Genomic DNA, 18869 nt, shown 5'->3' with positions numbered 1-18869 from the left:
CCCCTTTTATTCTTCTGGAGCTCCTCCGTGGGACTCAAGACCGGTGAGTGCAAAAGGTGTCACTTATTTCCAATTATTTACTTATTCAACTTTTTTCCCTTGCCTCCTCGAAGAAAACACCCCGATATATATGTTAGATTTGATAGTGCCCGCTGAAACCCTGTTAACACAGTCACGGGGGGAATACTCCTTTTCTCCGATTACTGAAATCCTTTTTAATCATAGCAGTGCATCTGACCTGCCATTGTTTCAGAAATGAAACAAAAATGAAAATGTCACGGTACCAGGTTTCTTTAAGTACTGGTGGTACCGAGTACCCGGTCAACCCGGTTCTTGGCGCATACAGCACTATGATTTCCGTGAAGCAGAAAATGTGGACGGAATCTCAAAATCCATAAAAAGTCAATTTACATTTTAATATGGACAGTCACGGAATTTGTCAAAGTTAGCATAAATGAATCAAATCAAATCTCTATATGGACCAGTATCTTTAAATGTTAAGCCGCACAATTGTAAATAAGTATAAAGAATGGCATTGTTTTATTTTTAGTGATAAAAAGTATATTTTTGTGTTTTGCTTTGGTACCGAGAACCGTGGATTTTCACTGGTATTGGTACCGAATACTGAAATTTTGGTACCGTGACAACACTACTATGGTAGATGAATGACTAATAAGTAATTGTCTGGGGCATCCGGAAGGGGGCCCTGTAGATCAACTACAATGAATCAGGCCATAACCAGAGACTCAGATTTTATCGGCTAACAGGCTAACTCATAGCGGTCGAGCTCGACCTCATATAATAGTTCTAGAGTTTTGCACAGCTTCGGAATTAGATAGGGACGAGAGTGTAGTGGAACCTAAGCCCAGATGTGGGAATTTCAGCAGGTTCAGGACATCATCAGACGCAGCAAGGATTAAATCCAGCCTTAGGGCGGGAATATGGTTCCAGGAGCATTGAGCTCAGAGAGACAGTTAGGCAGAAAAGACCTGAGCCTGCAAAGCAGGGATGTCCAGGTTCTAGAACCTGACAAATGTGGATGGCGAGGACCAATCTGCCACTGCACAAATTTCTGCAATAGACACATCACTGGACCACGCCTAGGATGCCATGCCTCTCGTGGAATGTGCTCTGTACCCGATGGGGCATTGAAGGCCCAAGGAGGTGTATGCAAGAGCTATTGCGTCAACTATCCAACAGGATAGTCTTTGCTTTGTGACCAAAAGCCCCTTGGTGCGGTCACCAAAGTATACAAAGAGCTGCCCCAACTGCCTGATGGATGTGGAGCGGTCAATGTAGATTCTTAACGCCCTGACAGGACAGAGCAGATTTAGCTTCTGGTCATCCTTCAGAAAGCATGATTACTTACTAACCACGCCTAGGTTTCAGGACAACTTTAGAGTCGTTAGGCCTGAATTCAAGGCAGGAGGGGCTCACAGAAACCACCTGTAAACCTCCAACTTGTTTAACTGATGCCAAAGCTAATAGGAGAGCAGTTTTGAGGGACAGGGGTCGAATATCGGCTGATTGCAGCAGTTCAATGCATCTTTTGCAGTGGTTCAATATGCATTTTTTGAAGCAGCTGCCACCGATCTGGACTCCACACAACCATTCACACCTTCTAAAACCCCCTCTCCCCCACCCCTGCAATTCACATCACAAAGACAAGGTTCACCAGGTCTTCCGGAAGCAGAAAAGGAAAAAAGCGCCAGGGCCAGACTGTGTTACACAAGTCTGTCTGAAATCCTGTTCCGACCAGCTGGCCCTCATCTTCACACAGATCTTTAACAGATCACTGAAGCTGTGTGAAGTCCCTTCATGCTTCAAATGCTCTACCATCACCCCTATCCCAAAGAAATCCAAAATTACAGGAATAAATGACTACAGGCCTGTGGCTCTAAAGTCTGTGGTCATGAAGTAATTTGAAAAACTAGTGCTGGCCCATCTGAATGACATTACTGGACCTTTACTGGATTCACTTTGCCTACAGAGCAAACATTGTCTGTGGACGATGCAGTCATCATGGGACTGCATTATGTTTTTCAACATCTAGACAGACCAGGGATTTATGTAAGGATCCTGTTTGTGGACTTCAGCTCGGCCTTTAACACTATCTTTCCAAACCTCCTTCTGCCCAAACTAATTTGGGTCTCCATGCCCAACTCCTATCTGTCAATGGATCAACAGCTTCAAGACAGAAAGGCAATAGTTAGTGAGGCTGGGAAAATACACATCAACCACTCATACGATCAGCACTGGAGCTCCTCAGGGCTGCGTTCTCTCCCCACTGCTCTTCTCCCTGTACACCAACGACTGCACATCTAAGGACCCCTCTGTCAAGCTCCTAAAGTTTGAAGATGGCACCACAATTATCGGCCTCATTCAGGACAGTGACGAGTCTGCTTACAGACAGAAGGTTAAAGAGCTGGCAGTCTGGTGCAGTCTTAACAGCCTGGAGCTCAACACGCTCAAAACTGTGGAGATGATCGTGGACTTTAGGAGAAACCCCACCCTGCACTCCTCCCACTCACCATTATGAACAGCACTCTAATGACAGTAGAGTCATTGACGTTCCTGGGCACCACAATCTCTCAGGACCTGAAGTGGGACATTCACATAGACTCCATTGTTAAAAAGGCCCAGCAGAGGATCTACTTCCTTTGCCAGCTGAGGAAGTTTAACCTGCTACAGAAGCTGCTGAAACAGTTCTATTCCGCCATCATTTAATCCATCCTCTGCACTTCAATGACTGGTTCAGCTCAGCTACCAAATCTGACCTCAAAAGACTACAGAGTGTAAGGGATCAGCTGGCAGACGAAGGCTGCTTCAAGTCTCGTGGAATCAGCAAGGAGCAGAGTTGTCGTTGCCGAAGGAGAATTAATCAGTGATAGAGCCCTGCACAGGCCTCAAATCTAGGCCCGAGCCCGGCCCTGGCCCGAGACGATCAGGCCCTAGCCCGACCCGTGTCCGACAGCTCATCAGAATTATCAGCTCGAGTCCGACACGAGCCCGTGTTTTTATTTATTTATTTATTTATTTATTTATTTTATTACACAGCAGAAGCCTGCCCTATTTGCAACAATTAAAAAAGGGGTCAGTTTTGTGTTATGTTTCTTTTCATTTCTTTATCAAGGTAATTTAGAAAAATGTTTGGAGCATTTTTTTTTAAATGAAGATTTACGTTAATCAGCCGAGCCGACAGCGAGTAGCCTAAAACATATTTAATCAATTAAGCCTATCAAATTAACGCTAATACTTTACTTGGCTACAATAAAATCCATAGATATAAAACACTTCAAGCATATCACACAGACAGTTAGTTTAATATATGTTTATTTATTAAACCACAGTGAGTAAAATCATTTTTTCTTTGAAATACTCAGGCTCGCAACAGCGCTCGCAAACGAAATGAGAAATAGCCTACAATCTAAACAAATTAAATTAATTAAAAACAAACTTGCAGGTTATCTTACCTCAAAAATGCACCACTTAACATGTCCATTCTTTTTCCATTATTTTCCAACAGTTAAACGAAAATAAAGTCCAGTCAAATGAAAAGTTAGAACAGTCTCTTACAGAGCATCGTGGAGAAAAAGAATAGCATCCAGAGTGGAAGGTTTTAACCCACTCCTCTCTTCCATCACTCTTCCCGCTGCGCTGAAGACATGTTCGCTGCTGCTGCTGGCGGGACACTAAACACAGAGCGAGCCAGTCTTGACAGTCGCGGTAGCAGGGTCTCGTGCTGTTTCCACCATAGCAGCACATCTCGTCCATCACCTTCCATGTTGTGTTTGAGGCACATGTATTGCTTCATCGTCGTCATCCTCGTCCTGCTCCACAATGTTTTCAAACTCCGCCAGCGCTCTCTTCTTTCCTGCGTGTCCCGCAACAACAGGTGCAGACACAGAAATGCTCGCCGCTGCATGAATCATCATTTTATAATTATTAGTTGGACAACTAGGCTATGATTAATACATTAATTTAGAGGCCTATAATAGCTATACAATAAGTGGATATAAGTGAAGTATAAGTGAAGTTCTCTTTTTTTTTTTATTAATGTCTAAAAATATAAATAGAAGGATAACCCAAAAAAGGCCCGAGGCCCGGCCCGCATGTGAGCTATAACGTGAAAATTGGCCCGAAGCCCGGCCCTAGGGGCATAAATAAGTCGGGGCCCGTCGGGCTCGGGCTGAAATGCAGGGCTTTAATCAGTGATCCTATGCCGAGCGCCCGCTTATATAGCTATATAGCTTTATCATAGGCACGTGCAGCTCCTCCTCACCGTCATTGGTTCATTTCTGAAACAATGGCAGTGCAGATGCACTGTTGTGATTAAAAATGTCTTCAGTAATCTGAGAAAAGGAGTATTCCCCCTGCGTTTTAGCAATGCAATACAAGTAATTTATCAAAAGGGAACTCCTGGGCTGTCATCATGGAACCTCCCGCCTGAAACTGTTTTTCCCAGAAGTTTACAATGGACTTACCAAGGCATGGTGTGGCCCTACTCAGCATGCATCCACTCTTCAAAGTCTGCCATCCTCACCTCTGTTGACAGTGCTGAAGAAAATGGTATTGCAAGCCGCTTCCTCTGTGATTCCTCTGGGTCTGCTTCACATGCGACCTCTCCAATATTGGCTCAAAGCCAATGTACCGTCCCACACTTGGCACCTGAGACTTTTTCATCTCAGGGTAACCCACTGCTGCATCTGATCTGTAGCTCCTTGGAAAACGTCTTGACCGTTTCAGTCAGGCGTCCCATTGGGACAGACCTCCAAAAAGAAGGGTCTCCAACAATTTGGGTTAGGGAGCACTGTACACGGCAGAGATCGGTACTTGAGTTAGTGACTCAGACTAGAGTCGCATTCGAGTCATTTTTTATATACTACAGACTCTACCTGAAATGACTCCAGACTTGACTCAAGGAAAAGGACTCATGAATATTTTGAAAGGAACTCGAGTCTTTTATCCTTAAATATTTGTATAACTGATATTCAAAAGGCAGACCACATCCACACCCCGGCATCCATCTGGACCACAAGCTGTGCTTTATTCAAGCCTCTCTCTCTCTCCATATGCATGCTTAGGTCAAGTTTAGAGCTGCGGATGATGCGGTTATTTTAACAACAGAAACAACAAAACAACAATGGTTATTTTTCATCAATCTATAACCTATGACTCTGACTGTTCAAACCAGATGTGACAAGATGTAGATGTTTCTGATCTAGCATTTTTAATCTGTAGGCTAATACATTTCAAAAGAATCATGTAATTATAATTTCATGAAGGAAAACCCTGAACAGAAACAGTATTTTTTTTTTTCTGTTAGATGGCATCGCATGTATCTAAATGTAAAACACAAAAATGTGTTGGAATAAAGCCAGAAAGACTAAATGAGATTCCTATGATTATAAACCTCAGTATAGCTACAGTAAGCTTATAGCAAGCAGTATATACTGGGTACTACATACTTTTCTAAAAAATAAAAAAATTAAGTAATACAACTCAGGGAACAGAGGGAATACATGTAAAAAAAAATTGTTTTTTTTATTCATTAAGACAAACACTTGCTGCCACCTACTGGAGGATTGCTTTCATATTTAAAAGGAGCTTATCTTTGCTTCTTTTCCCCCCAATAGTTCATATTTGTATATTAAAAAAAAAAAAAAAAAAAAAAAAGATTTAAAACACCAAGCTCATAACATCATTTATGCTGTTGTAATTTTGGATTGTAAATGCATGCATGCTACATTTCAGCTTCATTAAACTGTTTGTGTAATTGTAATTAATTGCCACTTCAGCTGCTTAGGTTTCTTCTGCAGTGGAAAGACTTAAACCTTACATTTGCCTTTAAATAGGCAAATAAATAAACAAATAAATAAATAAATAAAAAAGATCTGGATATCAATTTAAATAAATTTTAGTATGCAGTAACTTTAGTCAAATAAAACAATTTCTCAATAACAATATTGTGGCCAGTGAAAATGCTGAGTGGCTAGTCGTTTTGGGAAACTATGGCTGGTGAGTAAAAAAGTTCATTTCAGTCTCTGCTAGCAATGTGCTAAAACATGTTAGCAACCTGCTTAAACATTTTAACTATGTGCCAGGACACGTTAACAATTTATTAACTTTAAGTAAAATCTTCAAAATTTTAATTTTGAGAGAATGCCCTTCACATAAACAACTGAAAAACAACACTGGTGGACACAAACACTTTCTGTGTGCATGGCTGCTTATTCACATGACTCTGCAGTAGTTGAATTTTCTTAGTCAGTTCTGTAAATGTAGCATTTTCTTTCAGTTGTTTACAGGTGAATATTTACTTCAGCACCATTTGTTCTCTGCAGGGCCATTGCTAGTAGGGTGAAAGGTGGTGACGATTATAGGGGCTCATGGCTGAGGGGGGCCCCCTGGCGATCTCAACTGGCTGGCTGAGGCCAGTCTAAAAAGATGCTCAGGACAGTTGATGGCCACTGCTGTGCATCGCCACGAAAGCTTATCAGCTGCATTTTTAAGACTTGCCAATTTAGAGTTTAAAGCATTAAGCACAAGACATGGAAAAACTCAACTGAGTAGGCCTACTCGCACGTCGTGTTAGATGCGCACGCAGAGAGCCTCATCTTACGGAAAGCAACAATCAACCAAGCTCTCTCCTTCATGTCCTCCTGCACCTGAACGAACAAATGCGAATTGCAGTTTTGAACATGCACCAGAAAAAGATGTAAAAAGAGCCCACTTCAGCAGCCGCACACGCACGCAGAGATAGGTATTTCAAAGAGCTTCAACACAGAAATGTGCCTCTTCTTTCCCTTTACCCACAAATACATACAATTTTTTTTCAAAATACCAGTCTTGGAGAGTATTCTCGAGAGATAAAAAAAAACTATTGGTTATGTCTTAAGTGAAAGTAAACAGTGGAGAAAGAAATTGGATGTGTATCATTATATTGGATGCGTTGTCTCTTAAAGTGACCACCCCTAATTTACTATCTGCTGTCCGTGTCCTTAATGTTAATCCAAGAAAATTAAAGAAAGAAAATCCCTAACTACTCTTGACTGAATTACATTGTAGTTTTAACAATTTCTGATTGCAACAAGAAAATACAACTTTTGATAGTTTTTTACTGGTGGGTGCAGGGCACTATAGTTTATTTATATAAGCGAGTATAGCAAAATAAAGTAAACTGTGACATCTTATACCCAAAAATTCTTCATGCAGTGGACTACCAGTAAAATTTATAAAAAAAAAAAAAAAAAAATACATTGGGACCAAAAATTATTCAGACACTTTGACCTGACCATGTTTTGCCTAAGTGTTTTTTCTTGTGTAATTATTTTCATAACAGATGTAAGCCTGTGGCAGGGGATACAGACCATTACGGACTACAAGCCTACACCGCGGACCTGTGACAGCAACATCTCTCTGCTGAACGAAGTGAACGCCTTCTTTGCTCTTTGAGAAACAAAACAGCTCCATTGCACAGAAGACTCCACCTCCTCCCGGTGACCAGGTGATGACGCTGACCCCAGACAGCGTGAGGAGATCCCTCAGCAGGATCAATGCAAGCAAAGCTCCGGGTCCTGACAACATTCGTGGGCATGTACTGAGAGACTGTGCAGTGGAACTCATTGATGTCTTCACAGACATCTTCAACATCTCACTAAGTCAGGCTGTTGTCCCCACATGCTTCAATGACTACCGTCCAGTTGCTCTTACGCTTATTATCATGAAGTGCTTTGAACGGCTAGTAATGCACCATATCAACTCTGCTCTCCCCTCCCCCTCCCTGGACCCCTTCCAGTTTGCATATCGGTCCAACCACTCGACCGATTACGCCATCACTACTACCGTCCACTCAGCACTCACACATCTGGACAAAAAGGACGTATACGTTAGAATGCGGTTCATAGACTTCAGCATTCAACACTATCATCCCTCAACAGCTCATTCAAAACTGGTCTTCATGACTATGAAAATTGTAGATTCACACTGAATGCATCAAAACTATGAATTAACACATGGGGAATTATATACATGACAAAAAAAGTGTGAAACAACTGAAAATATGTCATATTCTAGGTTCTTCAAAGTAGCCACCTTTTGCTTTGATTACTGCTTTGCACACTCTTGGCATTCTCTTGATGAGCTTCAAGAGGTAGTCACCTGAAATGGTCTTCACACAGTCTTGAAGGAGTTCCCCGAGAGATGCTTAGCACTTGTTGGCCCTTTTTCCTTTTGTCTGCGGTCCAGCTCACCCCTAAACCATCTCGATTGGGTTTCGGTCCGGTGACTGTGGAGGCCAGGTCATCTGGCGCAGCACCCCATCACTCTCCTTCTTGGTCAAATAGCCCTTACACAGCCTGGAGGTGTGTTTGGGGTCATTGTCCTGTTGAAAAATAAATGGTGGTCCAACTAAACGCAAACCGGATGGAATAGCATGCCACTGCAAGATGCTGTGGTAGCCATGCTGGTTCAGTATGCCTTCAATTTTGAATAAATCCCCAACAGTGTCACCAGCAAAGCACCCACACCCCATCACACCTCCTCCTCCATGCTTCACGGTGGGAACCAGGCATGTAGAGTCCATCCGTTCACCTTTTCTGTGTCGCACAAAGACATGGTGGTTGGAACCAAAGATCTCAAATTTGGACTCATCAGACCAAAGCACAGATTTCCACAGGTCTAATGTCCATTCCTTGTGTTCTTTAGCCCAAACAAGTCTCTTCTGCTTGTTGCCTTTCTTTAGCAGTGGTTTCCTAACAGATATTCTACCATGAAGGCCTGATTCACACAGTCTCCTCTTAACAGTTGTTCTAGAGATGTGTCTGCTGCTAGAACTCCGTGTGCCATTGACCTGGTCTCTAATCTGAGTTGCTGTTAACCTGCGATTTCTGAGGCTGGTGACTAGGATGAACTTATCCTCCGCAGCAGAGGTGACTCTTGGTCTTCCTTTCCTGGGGCGGTCCGCATGTGAGCCAGTTTCTTTGTAGCGCTTGATGGTTTTTGTGACTGCACTTGGGGACACTTTCAAAGTTTTCCCAATTTTTCGGACTGACTGACCTTCATTTCTTAAAGTAATGATGGCCACTCGTTTTCATGTACTTAGCTGCTTTTTTCTTGCCATAATACAAATTCTAACAGTCTATTCAGTAGGACTATCAGCTGTGCATCCACCTGACTTCTGCACAACACAACTGATGGTCCCAGCCCCATTTATAAGGCAAGAAATCACACTTATTAAACCTGACAGGGCACACCTGTGAAGTGAAGACCATTTCAGGTGACTACCTCTTGAAGCTCATCAAGAGAATGCCAAGAGTGTGCAAAGCAGTAATCAAAGCAAAAGGTGGCTACTTTAAAGAACCTACAATATGACATATTTTCTGTTGTTTCACACTTTTTTTTGTCATGTATATAATTCCACATGTGTTAATTCGTAGTTTTGATGCCTTCAGTGTGACTCTTCAATTTTCATAGTCATAAAAATAAAGAAAACTCTTTGAATGAGAAGGTGTGTCCAAACTTTTGGTCTGTGCTGTATATATATATATATATATATATATATATATGAAGAGTTTGGTTCCAAAACGCAATAAATCTAAATAGATTTTTTTCTGGGGGTTTTTTTCCGTTTATCTTTATTTTTTTTTTATGCAATAAATCCATGATACTTTTTCTTTCTCAAAATGCAAAAAATCCATTGAATCAATATGAAAGTTATTTTTCATATTGAAACTGATGAAGATATACACAACATAGAAAGTTGATACACATAATATGAACTTGGTCAATACTAATCTTATGTACAGGCACTGGACTAAAAATACATTCATCATTCATCCCTTCCAACGTGAATTCAGCGAGGTCATCTTGGTAATGCTATAAATTAATTACAGCAATAAAAGATAATTTCATCATGACCAAGAACATGAACAACATCACATTAAACCACAGAACTTCCAAAATGACATTTCCCATACATTCAACTTCCAAAAGTGCATTTATCTTTGCCATGTTCCATTCATTTATTTGACTTGTGCTATGTGCTGTAACAAAAACATAAATGGCATTAATAAAAACACTAACACAGACAATCTATGCAATATCACGTACATAATGGAATGCGATTCATCTAATGAACGAGATATAGTGTAGCTTGTCAGTGATCTACGGCTCTATGTATTAAATGCACCTGAATCATTTCCATCTGAAAGCTTGTGATGGAGATTTACTGGTACTATTAATCACAGAACTGGCTTTACTGACGAAATGCGCATGACATCATATAATAACTCATGATATGTATAAATAATAATAATGATAATAATAATAATTTACCTTAAATGTATAGTTTATTTTTGTTATATTTAAATTTATATTAAAAAAAATTGTGTTCACTCTGCTACTTTATAGACAAAATGTATTGTAATTTTCATTTTTTCATATGAACTAAGTCCTATGATTGTCCTATATTCCACAGCAGTCAATTTTGATGTTTAATCTCGTTGAGATATCACAACCTTTCAAGTGTATCAGAACCATACATACACAAAGGACGTGATGGGTCTTAATCTTGCTCATCCTTGTTCTTTGTGTTATGGTTTATCTGTTCATGTCCCTTCACATTTAACCAGAACTTTACCACCTTCTCCGGTGACCCCGCAATTGCTGTAATGACCTTGGAAAGGTCTTGACTTTTAGGATCTTTTATACAGGTCCGAAACTGAGAAGGATGTGGAGGGCCAGAGGGATTTATGCCCAACCATTTCAGACAAGCACCCACATAAGCATCCTCCATGTTAAAGGGTTTTATGGCTTCAGAAGCCTCAACTATTTTGGGGGGAAGATCATTGGAGAAAACATATCCCATTCCAAGCACATACGTGGGGTATTTCCGTACAGGGTACAGCTCCTTAGGAACAAACCATTTTGAGTTTTTGTTCCTGACGACAGGCCGGTTCCACATCATATAGCCTGTAATGTAGTTCTCTCTGGGTGTGTTGGGGGCCAATAGCAGGCTCATCAGGTTCTCCAGGCCTATGTACATATCAGAATCAATCTTCATAGCATAAGCTGCTTGAGGGCAACGAGTGGCCAACCAGTCCATGATCACCATTGTCTTTATGGTCAGGTTGAAGTAGGAGTCCACAAAGTTGCTCTGCACTAAATCTCTGTGTTGACGGCTCTCTTCCTCCAGCTTCTGTTGAGCTTCAGGTCCTCCAGTCAAACCCACCAAGAACAGAGTCAGCACTGCTTTTCCCTGCACTGAGCTCTCATTCCCCCATGTGCTCCGGATGGCGTTACGAGCCTCTACCTGATGGGGCGCCACAGGGACCATAAAGACCAGGAACGGATCCCACTGACTACATTTATCAGGTTCATCCAGAATAAAATGATAATTGCTTGGATGTGCTACATATTGGAGAAATGATTTAAGTTCTGTGCTAATGGATGCAATGGGGTTTTCCACTGTGGTAGTTGTTTGAATAGTTTGATTAATTAAAAAATTCCAGACATTTTTTTTTGCCAGACAATTCCTCAGACACATTATATAGCTTAGTTTGCTTTGCAATGTTAAACCAGGTGAGAGTGTGTGTGACTGGCATGAGAGAGAAATTGTAAACATAAGCAATAATAAACACTAATGATGTCAGTTAAACAAATGAGACAAAAATATATACTTTGTGATTTATTTACTGAGAAAAATGATCCGGTGTTAAATATCTTGTAACTGCTGAAAAGTCCTGTACAATGTTTTGTTTTAGACCATTCCTCAGTACAGAACCACTTCAACTCTGTGATGTTGGTGGGTTTCTTCCTTTGGACTGCTTGCTTCAGGTCCTTCCACAAAAATTCAATTGGATCAAGGGCCGGAATTTGACTCAGTCATTCCAAAACATTAGCTCGGTCCTCCTTTAACCATTCTTTGGTAGAACGACTTTGGGGCTTGGGGTCGTTGTCTTGCTGCATGACCCACTTTCTCTTGAGATTCAGTTTCCGGACAGATGTCCTGACATTTTCCTTCATAATTTGCTAGTATAATTGAGAATTCATTGTTCCATCATTGATGGCAAGCCATCCTGGACCAGATTCAGCAAAACAGGCCCAAACCATGATACTATCACCACCATGTTTCACAGATGGGATAAGGTTCTTATGCAGGAATGTAGTTTTTTCTATCTCCAATCATAACGCTGCCCATTTAAACAAAAATGTTCAATTTTGGTCTAATCCATCCACAAAACATTTCTCCAGAATTCCCTGGCTTGTCCACGTGATCTTTAGCAAACTGCAGATGGGCAGCAATTGGATTCTCTTTGTCAACTTTCAGGACTTGTATGGAAATTTCTGGGTAATATTTATGCAGAAATATAACAAATTCTAAAGAGTTCACAAACGTTCAAGAAGCACTGTATATATACAATTTTATGCAATAACAGCCTGTCGACAAATCTTAGCCACTGATAAATTGGAAGATTTGGAACAATTGTTTTGGGTCATTGTCCTGCTGAAACAACCAACCCCGACTGTGGAGGTAGAGACCTTAAACCTTTGTGTAATTTATTTTTTTTTTATCCTTCTCAATCTCAATTCAAAATTACTAATTATCCTAGTTTTTAGGTCATTAGGGGGTGCTTTTGATATAAAAATGGATGAATGATTATATGGTTAAATGATTATAAATTAATAAAAAAGCAAAGACGTATATGATAAAAGATTTATATGATGTTACCTGTTGTGCAGTTCTTCTTTTCCTATTAAAAAAGTTAACATTTAGCAGTTAAGCAATAACAGTTAAGAAATATTACCTAAAAAATTATCAGTATTTCAAAATCCAAACAATATCAGTACGTGTTCAAGTGTCCTGTCACTGTATTGCAGTGGGTTCTGTGAGGTCAGCATGGCCTGAACATATGTCTATGAGCAGTTTTGGGGTGAGGCATTACAAGAATTGTGCGACTCTTTTCCTGGGTGTTTTGAAGGCAGATCAACGTTCACAACAAAAAAATTCAAATGAAGCAGAGATTAGGTAGCTCCTCACTATCCGCACTGAAGCCGAGATCGTTAACCAGTTTAGTGGAACGGTATGCATCACATTACACGTCACATCCTAATGTCACATACAGAATCTTTACAGGATGTGTGTGAACCATAGACTGTATAAAAACTGTAACCAAAATCAAACGATCCCGGGACAAATCACGGGACACATATTCCGTGCATTTCCAGAATCTCTGTGTGAAAGATGCTTTTGCTTTTCCCTTTATTCACTGACACTTCTTCTGTCCCTGTCATAAATTTGGAGTAAGGTGCAAAGTCAAAGGCAACTCTTCCTTTTTAATAACTTTTGGGTCTTTTGTTATTGAAAAATAATTACAAATGTTACCTTAGCATCTGACTTAAAATAAGTTAAGGCACCTTTATTATAAAAAATTAAAGGAAAGGAAATTAAAATAAAAAATACAAAAAAAAAATAACTTAATGAAACTAAACTTAAATGAAAATTGAAAATAGTGAAATACATATTAAAAAGACAACAGATAATTAAAGGTAAAGGTTGTAGGACCTGCCTCTAGAGGGCGCACTACCAAAACAATAACAATCGCGTGGTTTTATGATGCTAAGAAGGAGCGTGGAATGATGGGATTTGTTGTCTTCTAACACAATAATTGGGCATACATAGCAAAGGCGAGTTCAACGATTTGCGCGAGTAGATTAGTAGATCAGACTATGGATCAGACGCATCCTCGCACGGATCTAGAGACGCGATGCCCTGCATTTGGCATGTATGCCCCATAATACTAATCTTGTTGATCATTATAATAGCATACATTTTCTGGAAAGATATGAATCAAAACAACTCACCTGTTGAGTAAAACACAAGCAAGATCTACATCTCTTTCTAGTTGAAGTTTGACGCGAAGCTCTCTCCATCTAGAAAATGCAACACCGATATTGATCCTCGCTCTTTCTCTCCTCTTGTCCCAAACTCTTCTTGGGTTGTTTGGTTGGCCCGTATGCTTATGTTTACGGGAGCTGTCCTTGTCGACAGAACCAGCGGCGGACGGTAAACAGTAATTATGCTCCATAAATACAACCCGAATTCCGGAAAAGTTGGGACGTTTTTTAAATTTCAATAAAATGAAAACTAAAGGAATTTCAAATCACATGAGCCAATATTTTATTCACAATAGAACATAGATAACGTAGCAAATGTTTAAACTGAGAAATTTTACACTTTTATCCACTTAATTAGTTTATTTAAAATGTAATTGTAGCCAGGTTTAATAATGAGAAGCCCTATTTAGCTGTCTGACCCAGCCATGAAAGGGTTAACTTTAATTTTGTATCTTTGATGGACTTGTAAGTGAGCCAATGGGTGAATTTTATGAGGCACTGAACTAACCAATCAGCTGCCAGCTAGGCTCCGTTACAGTTACGCCTCTAGTTTTGCGTCACTGCACGTTCTTTTGGTGCTTGCACTTGAGCATAGGAGGCTGCGTTATCTGCTTGGTAAGATGAGAAAACAATATGGAGTGAATTAAACAAGTTCTGTAATCATTATTGCTTATACTGACTATACCTTGCTGTAATATAGAGTGTAAACGAAAGCTGTGCCTGAATCCACTGTTGTCATGGAGCTAAAGGCAGTGAATTCCGTTAAAATGGTGAGTTGTTTACCTAGGCATCTGAGTTCGCTAATATTCATGCTAACAGGCCAGGTTTTTTGATGCCCATTTTTGTATTTAACCTAGTTGCTGAGTTTATTAGTTCGCTAGCATCTATGTTAATCTGTGTTAATGGGTGAATCAATGCAAAGTTGCTCATTGTGTAAAGCTAAAGGTGTGAAGCCTGCTTTGTGCATATGTTAATAAGGTAATTAGCCATAATAGGCTAGCGAAATACTGGTTAATGTCTTTGAAACCAACAAATTATTGTGTTTGTGGTTTATAAAAAAAAAAGAAATGTTAACTTTTCATACTGTTGTTAAATCGTTAGTTTGTTAAATAATAATTGTGGTCACTGAAGTTTAAAGAGGTAAATTTTTTAGTGCATTCTTTCCACTGTTACCGGTGCAGAGGGGGATAAATAAGCACACTAATGCCTTAATGCCTCTAATTGAACGTGATACAATTTGATTAATGTTTACATGCAATTCATGCAGTTTTATTCTGCATACTGTTAATGTTACTACCGTAAGGTTTCATAAAACTTGGATTTAAAATGTCTCTTTATGAAGGATGCAATTTATGGAAATTTATTTTTGATACTAGAGAGAAATTCATATAGTTTGATACCTGAGAAGAAACATAAGAGCTGTTGTACAACGAGAGAAATATTTTTATTTGCATTATGGGTGTACTGAAATATTATCTCATTTTATTTTGTAGTATCCTGTAGCAGTCCATTTATTCACTGAATGGTAATTGAAAGAAATGATTTGGCCTTATTTATAGGTCAGGTTTTGGTAAGAGTTGGGAACATCGTGCAGAGATCCTTTCCGTGGAGTGATACAGATCCAGACGTTCCAGACGTTCTTCCAGAGACTCATTGATTCCCAGTCCAGGTGGCTGGGTGGCGAGCCAATCGTGTTTGACAACGAATCAAATCGCTTTAGACGAACTGCCCGGATCATCCTCTTCATCTTTGTTGTGGTAGGACAAACACTAACTCAAACAAAAAAAAAAAAAAAGAAAAAAAGGCCCCAACGGTGAAACTGAACTCTTGTCAACCAAGGCAAGTTGAACCGAGGACGAACTGAGCTCAAAGATACTGAAAAGGAGGGTTTTGTTTTGTTTTGTTTACGTGCGCACTTTATTTTAGTTTGTTATTTTTCATAAATGTGTTTTCTTTCTTTGTATGTATGTTCCACCCTGTGAATTTAATACAGGTTATCTAAACTGTCATTCTGGTGTGGCATTTTTTTTTCATATTGATATTCAATTCTCAGGCTCTTAACAATTTAGCGTCTTCTGATTCTGGTCCAAATCATATTCATGATAACCTCTACGACTTCTTAGACTATTAAACCTATGTACATTATTTCTACTACTTCGTAATAAGGGTTACATTATTGGCGAGCCAGCCAGGAGTCAGAGACATTGAATGTCAATATTGAAAGAATATGCAAAATGGATTTCATAAAGAAGTCAGGTGTTAAAATTCCGAATGCAGTGATCGTTAGTGGGGTAACACAGGTAGCAGATCAGGATGAGGAAGTTGTTGACTTCCTTAAGAAGTACGGTTCCATCGAAAGAGCCCTTCTCGTTGATGATTCTAAATCCGAATTTTACCAAAACCTGATCAGTGAGTTTTCGAGTGGTTCAGCTTTAGTGAACTTAGAGCCACTTCTGCCATACACATACACAGAGCAAGGTGATCCATGTGCTAAATATGTTGTAAACGCATTAAGCAGTGTGTACACTACGCAGATTGGCAGTAATGTTACAAAAACATATCTAGCTGAGTTAAAGGGCTTAGCCAAGCTAAGTGGCAAAGACTATGGGGAGGTGTTGAAAGAGATGATGTCCCAGATTGGTGAAGATATCGAAGCTATGAAACCCATAGGTATACAAGTCTCCCCTTCACATGTTGAGACTCCAGTTGTGACATTTCAACCTCCTACCCCCGAAGATCAACAGCCCCTCGTCTCACTTATGGATGCCCCCCGGGAAGGAAATTGCTTAAGTACCACTGATTCAGTCCTGTTCACTAATGGAGGGAAAGCTCCGTCCCTTTCAGTGAGTGACATAAACCCAGCAGAAATACAGAAGGTGGTGGTTGAGCATATTGTACGGAGGGAAGATGTTAGCCCACACTTGCAATCTCCAATGAGGCTTCGTTCCTTTTCTGGAAAGATTCCCAAACCAAGTAACGAAGCTGATTACGACACTTGGCGCTCACACATCGAACTGCTTTTAAATGATCCCAGCATGTCCCATCTTCAGATTTCAAGAAGAATTCTTGAATGTCTACTTTCACCTGCAGCCGATGTGGTCAAAGGGCTAAGGCCTGGATCACCCCCCATCGCTTACCTGCAGCTCTTGGACTCAGCCTTTGGTACTGTTGAGGATGGGGAAGAACTTTTTGCCCAGTTTATGAACACCCTTCAAGACCTGGGTGAGAAACCCTCTACTTATCTTCATCGATTGCAATTAGCATTGAACCTAGCTGTGAGAAGGGGTGGGGCTGCACCGGCTGATGTAGATAAACACCTACTCAAACAGTTCTGTAGAGGATGCTGGGACAATTCTTTACTTTCTTGCCTGCAACTTGAGCAGAAGAAAAGCAACCCCCCTTCATTTGCTGACCTCTTGCTGTTATTAAGAACAGAGGAAGACAGACAGTTAGCAAAAGCTAGTCGCATGAAAAAACACATTGGCACCACCAGGCAGCGTGGCCAGCTTCAGCTCCAAAGTGCGTGGGCCTGTGCAGAGTCAAAAGAGAAGTCAGAGGTCAGTCTCAGTGTTATTGAGGATCTTGGGAGGCAAGTAGCCAGTTTACAAAGCCAATTAACCTATTTGATGGCACAGAAACAGACAAAGGGGGCTGATAACAGGGGAGCAGCAGGGAAAAGTCCAGGCAAAGTACAAAAACTAGACAGTGCTAACACAGACATGCTAAAACAGACCAAGAAAAAACAGACATACAGACCCAGGCCTTGGTACTGCTTTAACTGTGGGGAGGATGGGCACATTGCCCCAGTTTGCACAGACAGGGCAAACCCTGCTTTAGTAGCTGAAAAGAAAAGACAGTTAGAGGAGAAGCAGCACATGTGGGACGCACAAAACAGTCTCAACTTGCCTTTAAACGACTAGCAGTTCCTGTTGGGGGACAAACAGGGACTGAAGAGAGCCAACAACGTCCCTCAGACGTAAACAGTAAAGACAAGGCTGAAGTATGTGTTAATCTAAAACATGCAAGTAAGAACCACCCTTTTAAGCTCCCTAAGGGGTTGGTCGGCACCAAGAGTACCGCTAAAGTCAACATAAAAGGTGAAGAAGTCAGCTGCCTACTAGATACGGGTTCCCAAGTAACAACATTTTCCCGGTCATTTTATGAACAGCACTTTCCAGAGCAGGAGATTAAGCCACTACATGATCTCTTGGAGGTGGAAGGAGCGAATGGACAGTCCGTACCCTACTTGGGTTACATAGAAATGACTGTAACTTTTCCAAAAGAGTTTATTGGAGCGTCAATGGATGTAAATACACTCGCTTTGGTTGTTCCTGACATTCGAGCCACTTCACAGTCTTTTGTGCTTATAGGCACCAATACGCTGGATGTACTGTATGACATGTATTTCGAAGCCGGATTGACATGCCATCAACCAATCCCACATGGCTATAGAGCAGTTCTTAAATGTCTTGAGCTTAGACAAAAACAGACCAACAACAGTCAACCCAGTGTAGTAACATTGCAAGGTAGAAGTTCTAAAATCATTCCAGCTGGTGAAACTGTAGTAGTTGAGGGAGTTGCTGTAGCTATTTGCTTGCAGAATGAGAAGTTTGTAGTCATTGAGCAGCCATCATTACCCTCCTTGCCGGGTGGCTTGCTGGTAACAGCTAGCTTAGTCGACATTCCCCAGCAGCGGCCCTATAAGCTACCAGTGGTCATCAGTAATGAGTCTGACCATGATATAGTCATTCCTGCTAAATGTGCGATTGCAGAGATAAGTGCTTACCAGAGCATCTTGTTACAGGAGCACAGTGTAGTAAAACAATCAGAACCCCTCTCAAAGTCACCAGAGGCACAGTCAAACAACAAGCACGACCTAAACTTCAATTTCGGTGAGTCCCCAGTTCCATCTGAATGGAGAGAACGCATCACTCAGCAGCTCAACAACATGCCCGACGTGTTTGCACAACATG

At 40.7% G+C, this 18869-nt stretch overlaps 1 protein-coding gene and 1 long non-coding RNA gene across 2 annotated transcripts in view; both read right to left on the bottom strand.

Annotated features, from left to right (window-relative positions):
* The window catches only part of LOC132131975 (uncharacterized), a 243516-nt gene that overhangs the window by 122126 nt on the left and 102521 nt on the right, over positions 1-18869 (bottom strand). The gene's annotated exons all lie outside the window — the stretch shown is intronic.
* Positions 10468-11645, bottom strand: LOC132131500 (beta-1,3-galactosyltransferase 2-like). Its single transcript, XM_059543542.1, has one exon. It carries the CDS (start codon positions 11621-11623, stop codon positions 10565-10567), a length of 1059 nt encoding a protein of 352 aa, XP_059399525.1. The 5' UTR covers positions 11624-11645; the 3' UTR covers positions 10468-10564.

This window comes from Carassius carassius, chromosome 48 (assembly GCF_963082965.1).
Source record: "Carassius carassius chromosome 48, fCarCar2.1, whole genome shotgun sequence".
Lineage (NCBI taxonomy): Eukaryota > Metazoa > Chordata > Actinopteri > Cypriniformes > Cyprinidae > Carassius > Carassius carassius.
Note: the sequence above shows the minus strand (reverse complement) of the source record. Positions and strands in the feature narration are given on the sequence as shown.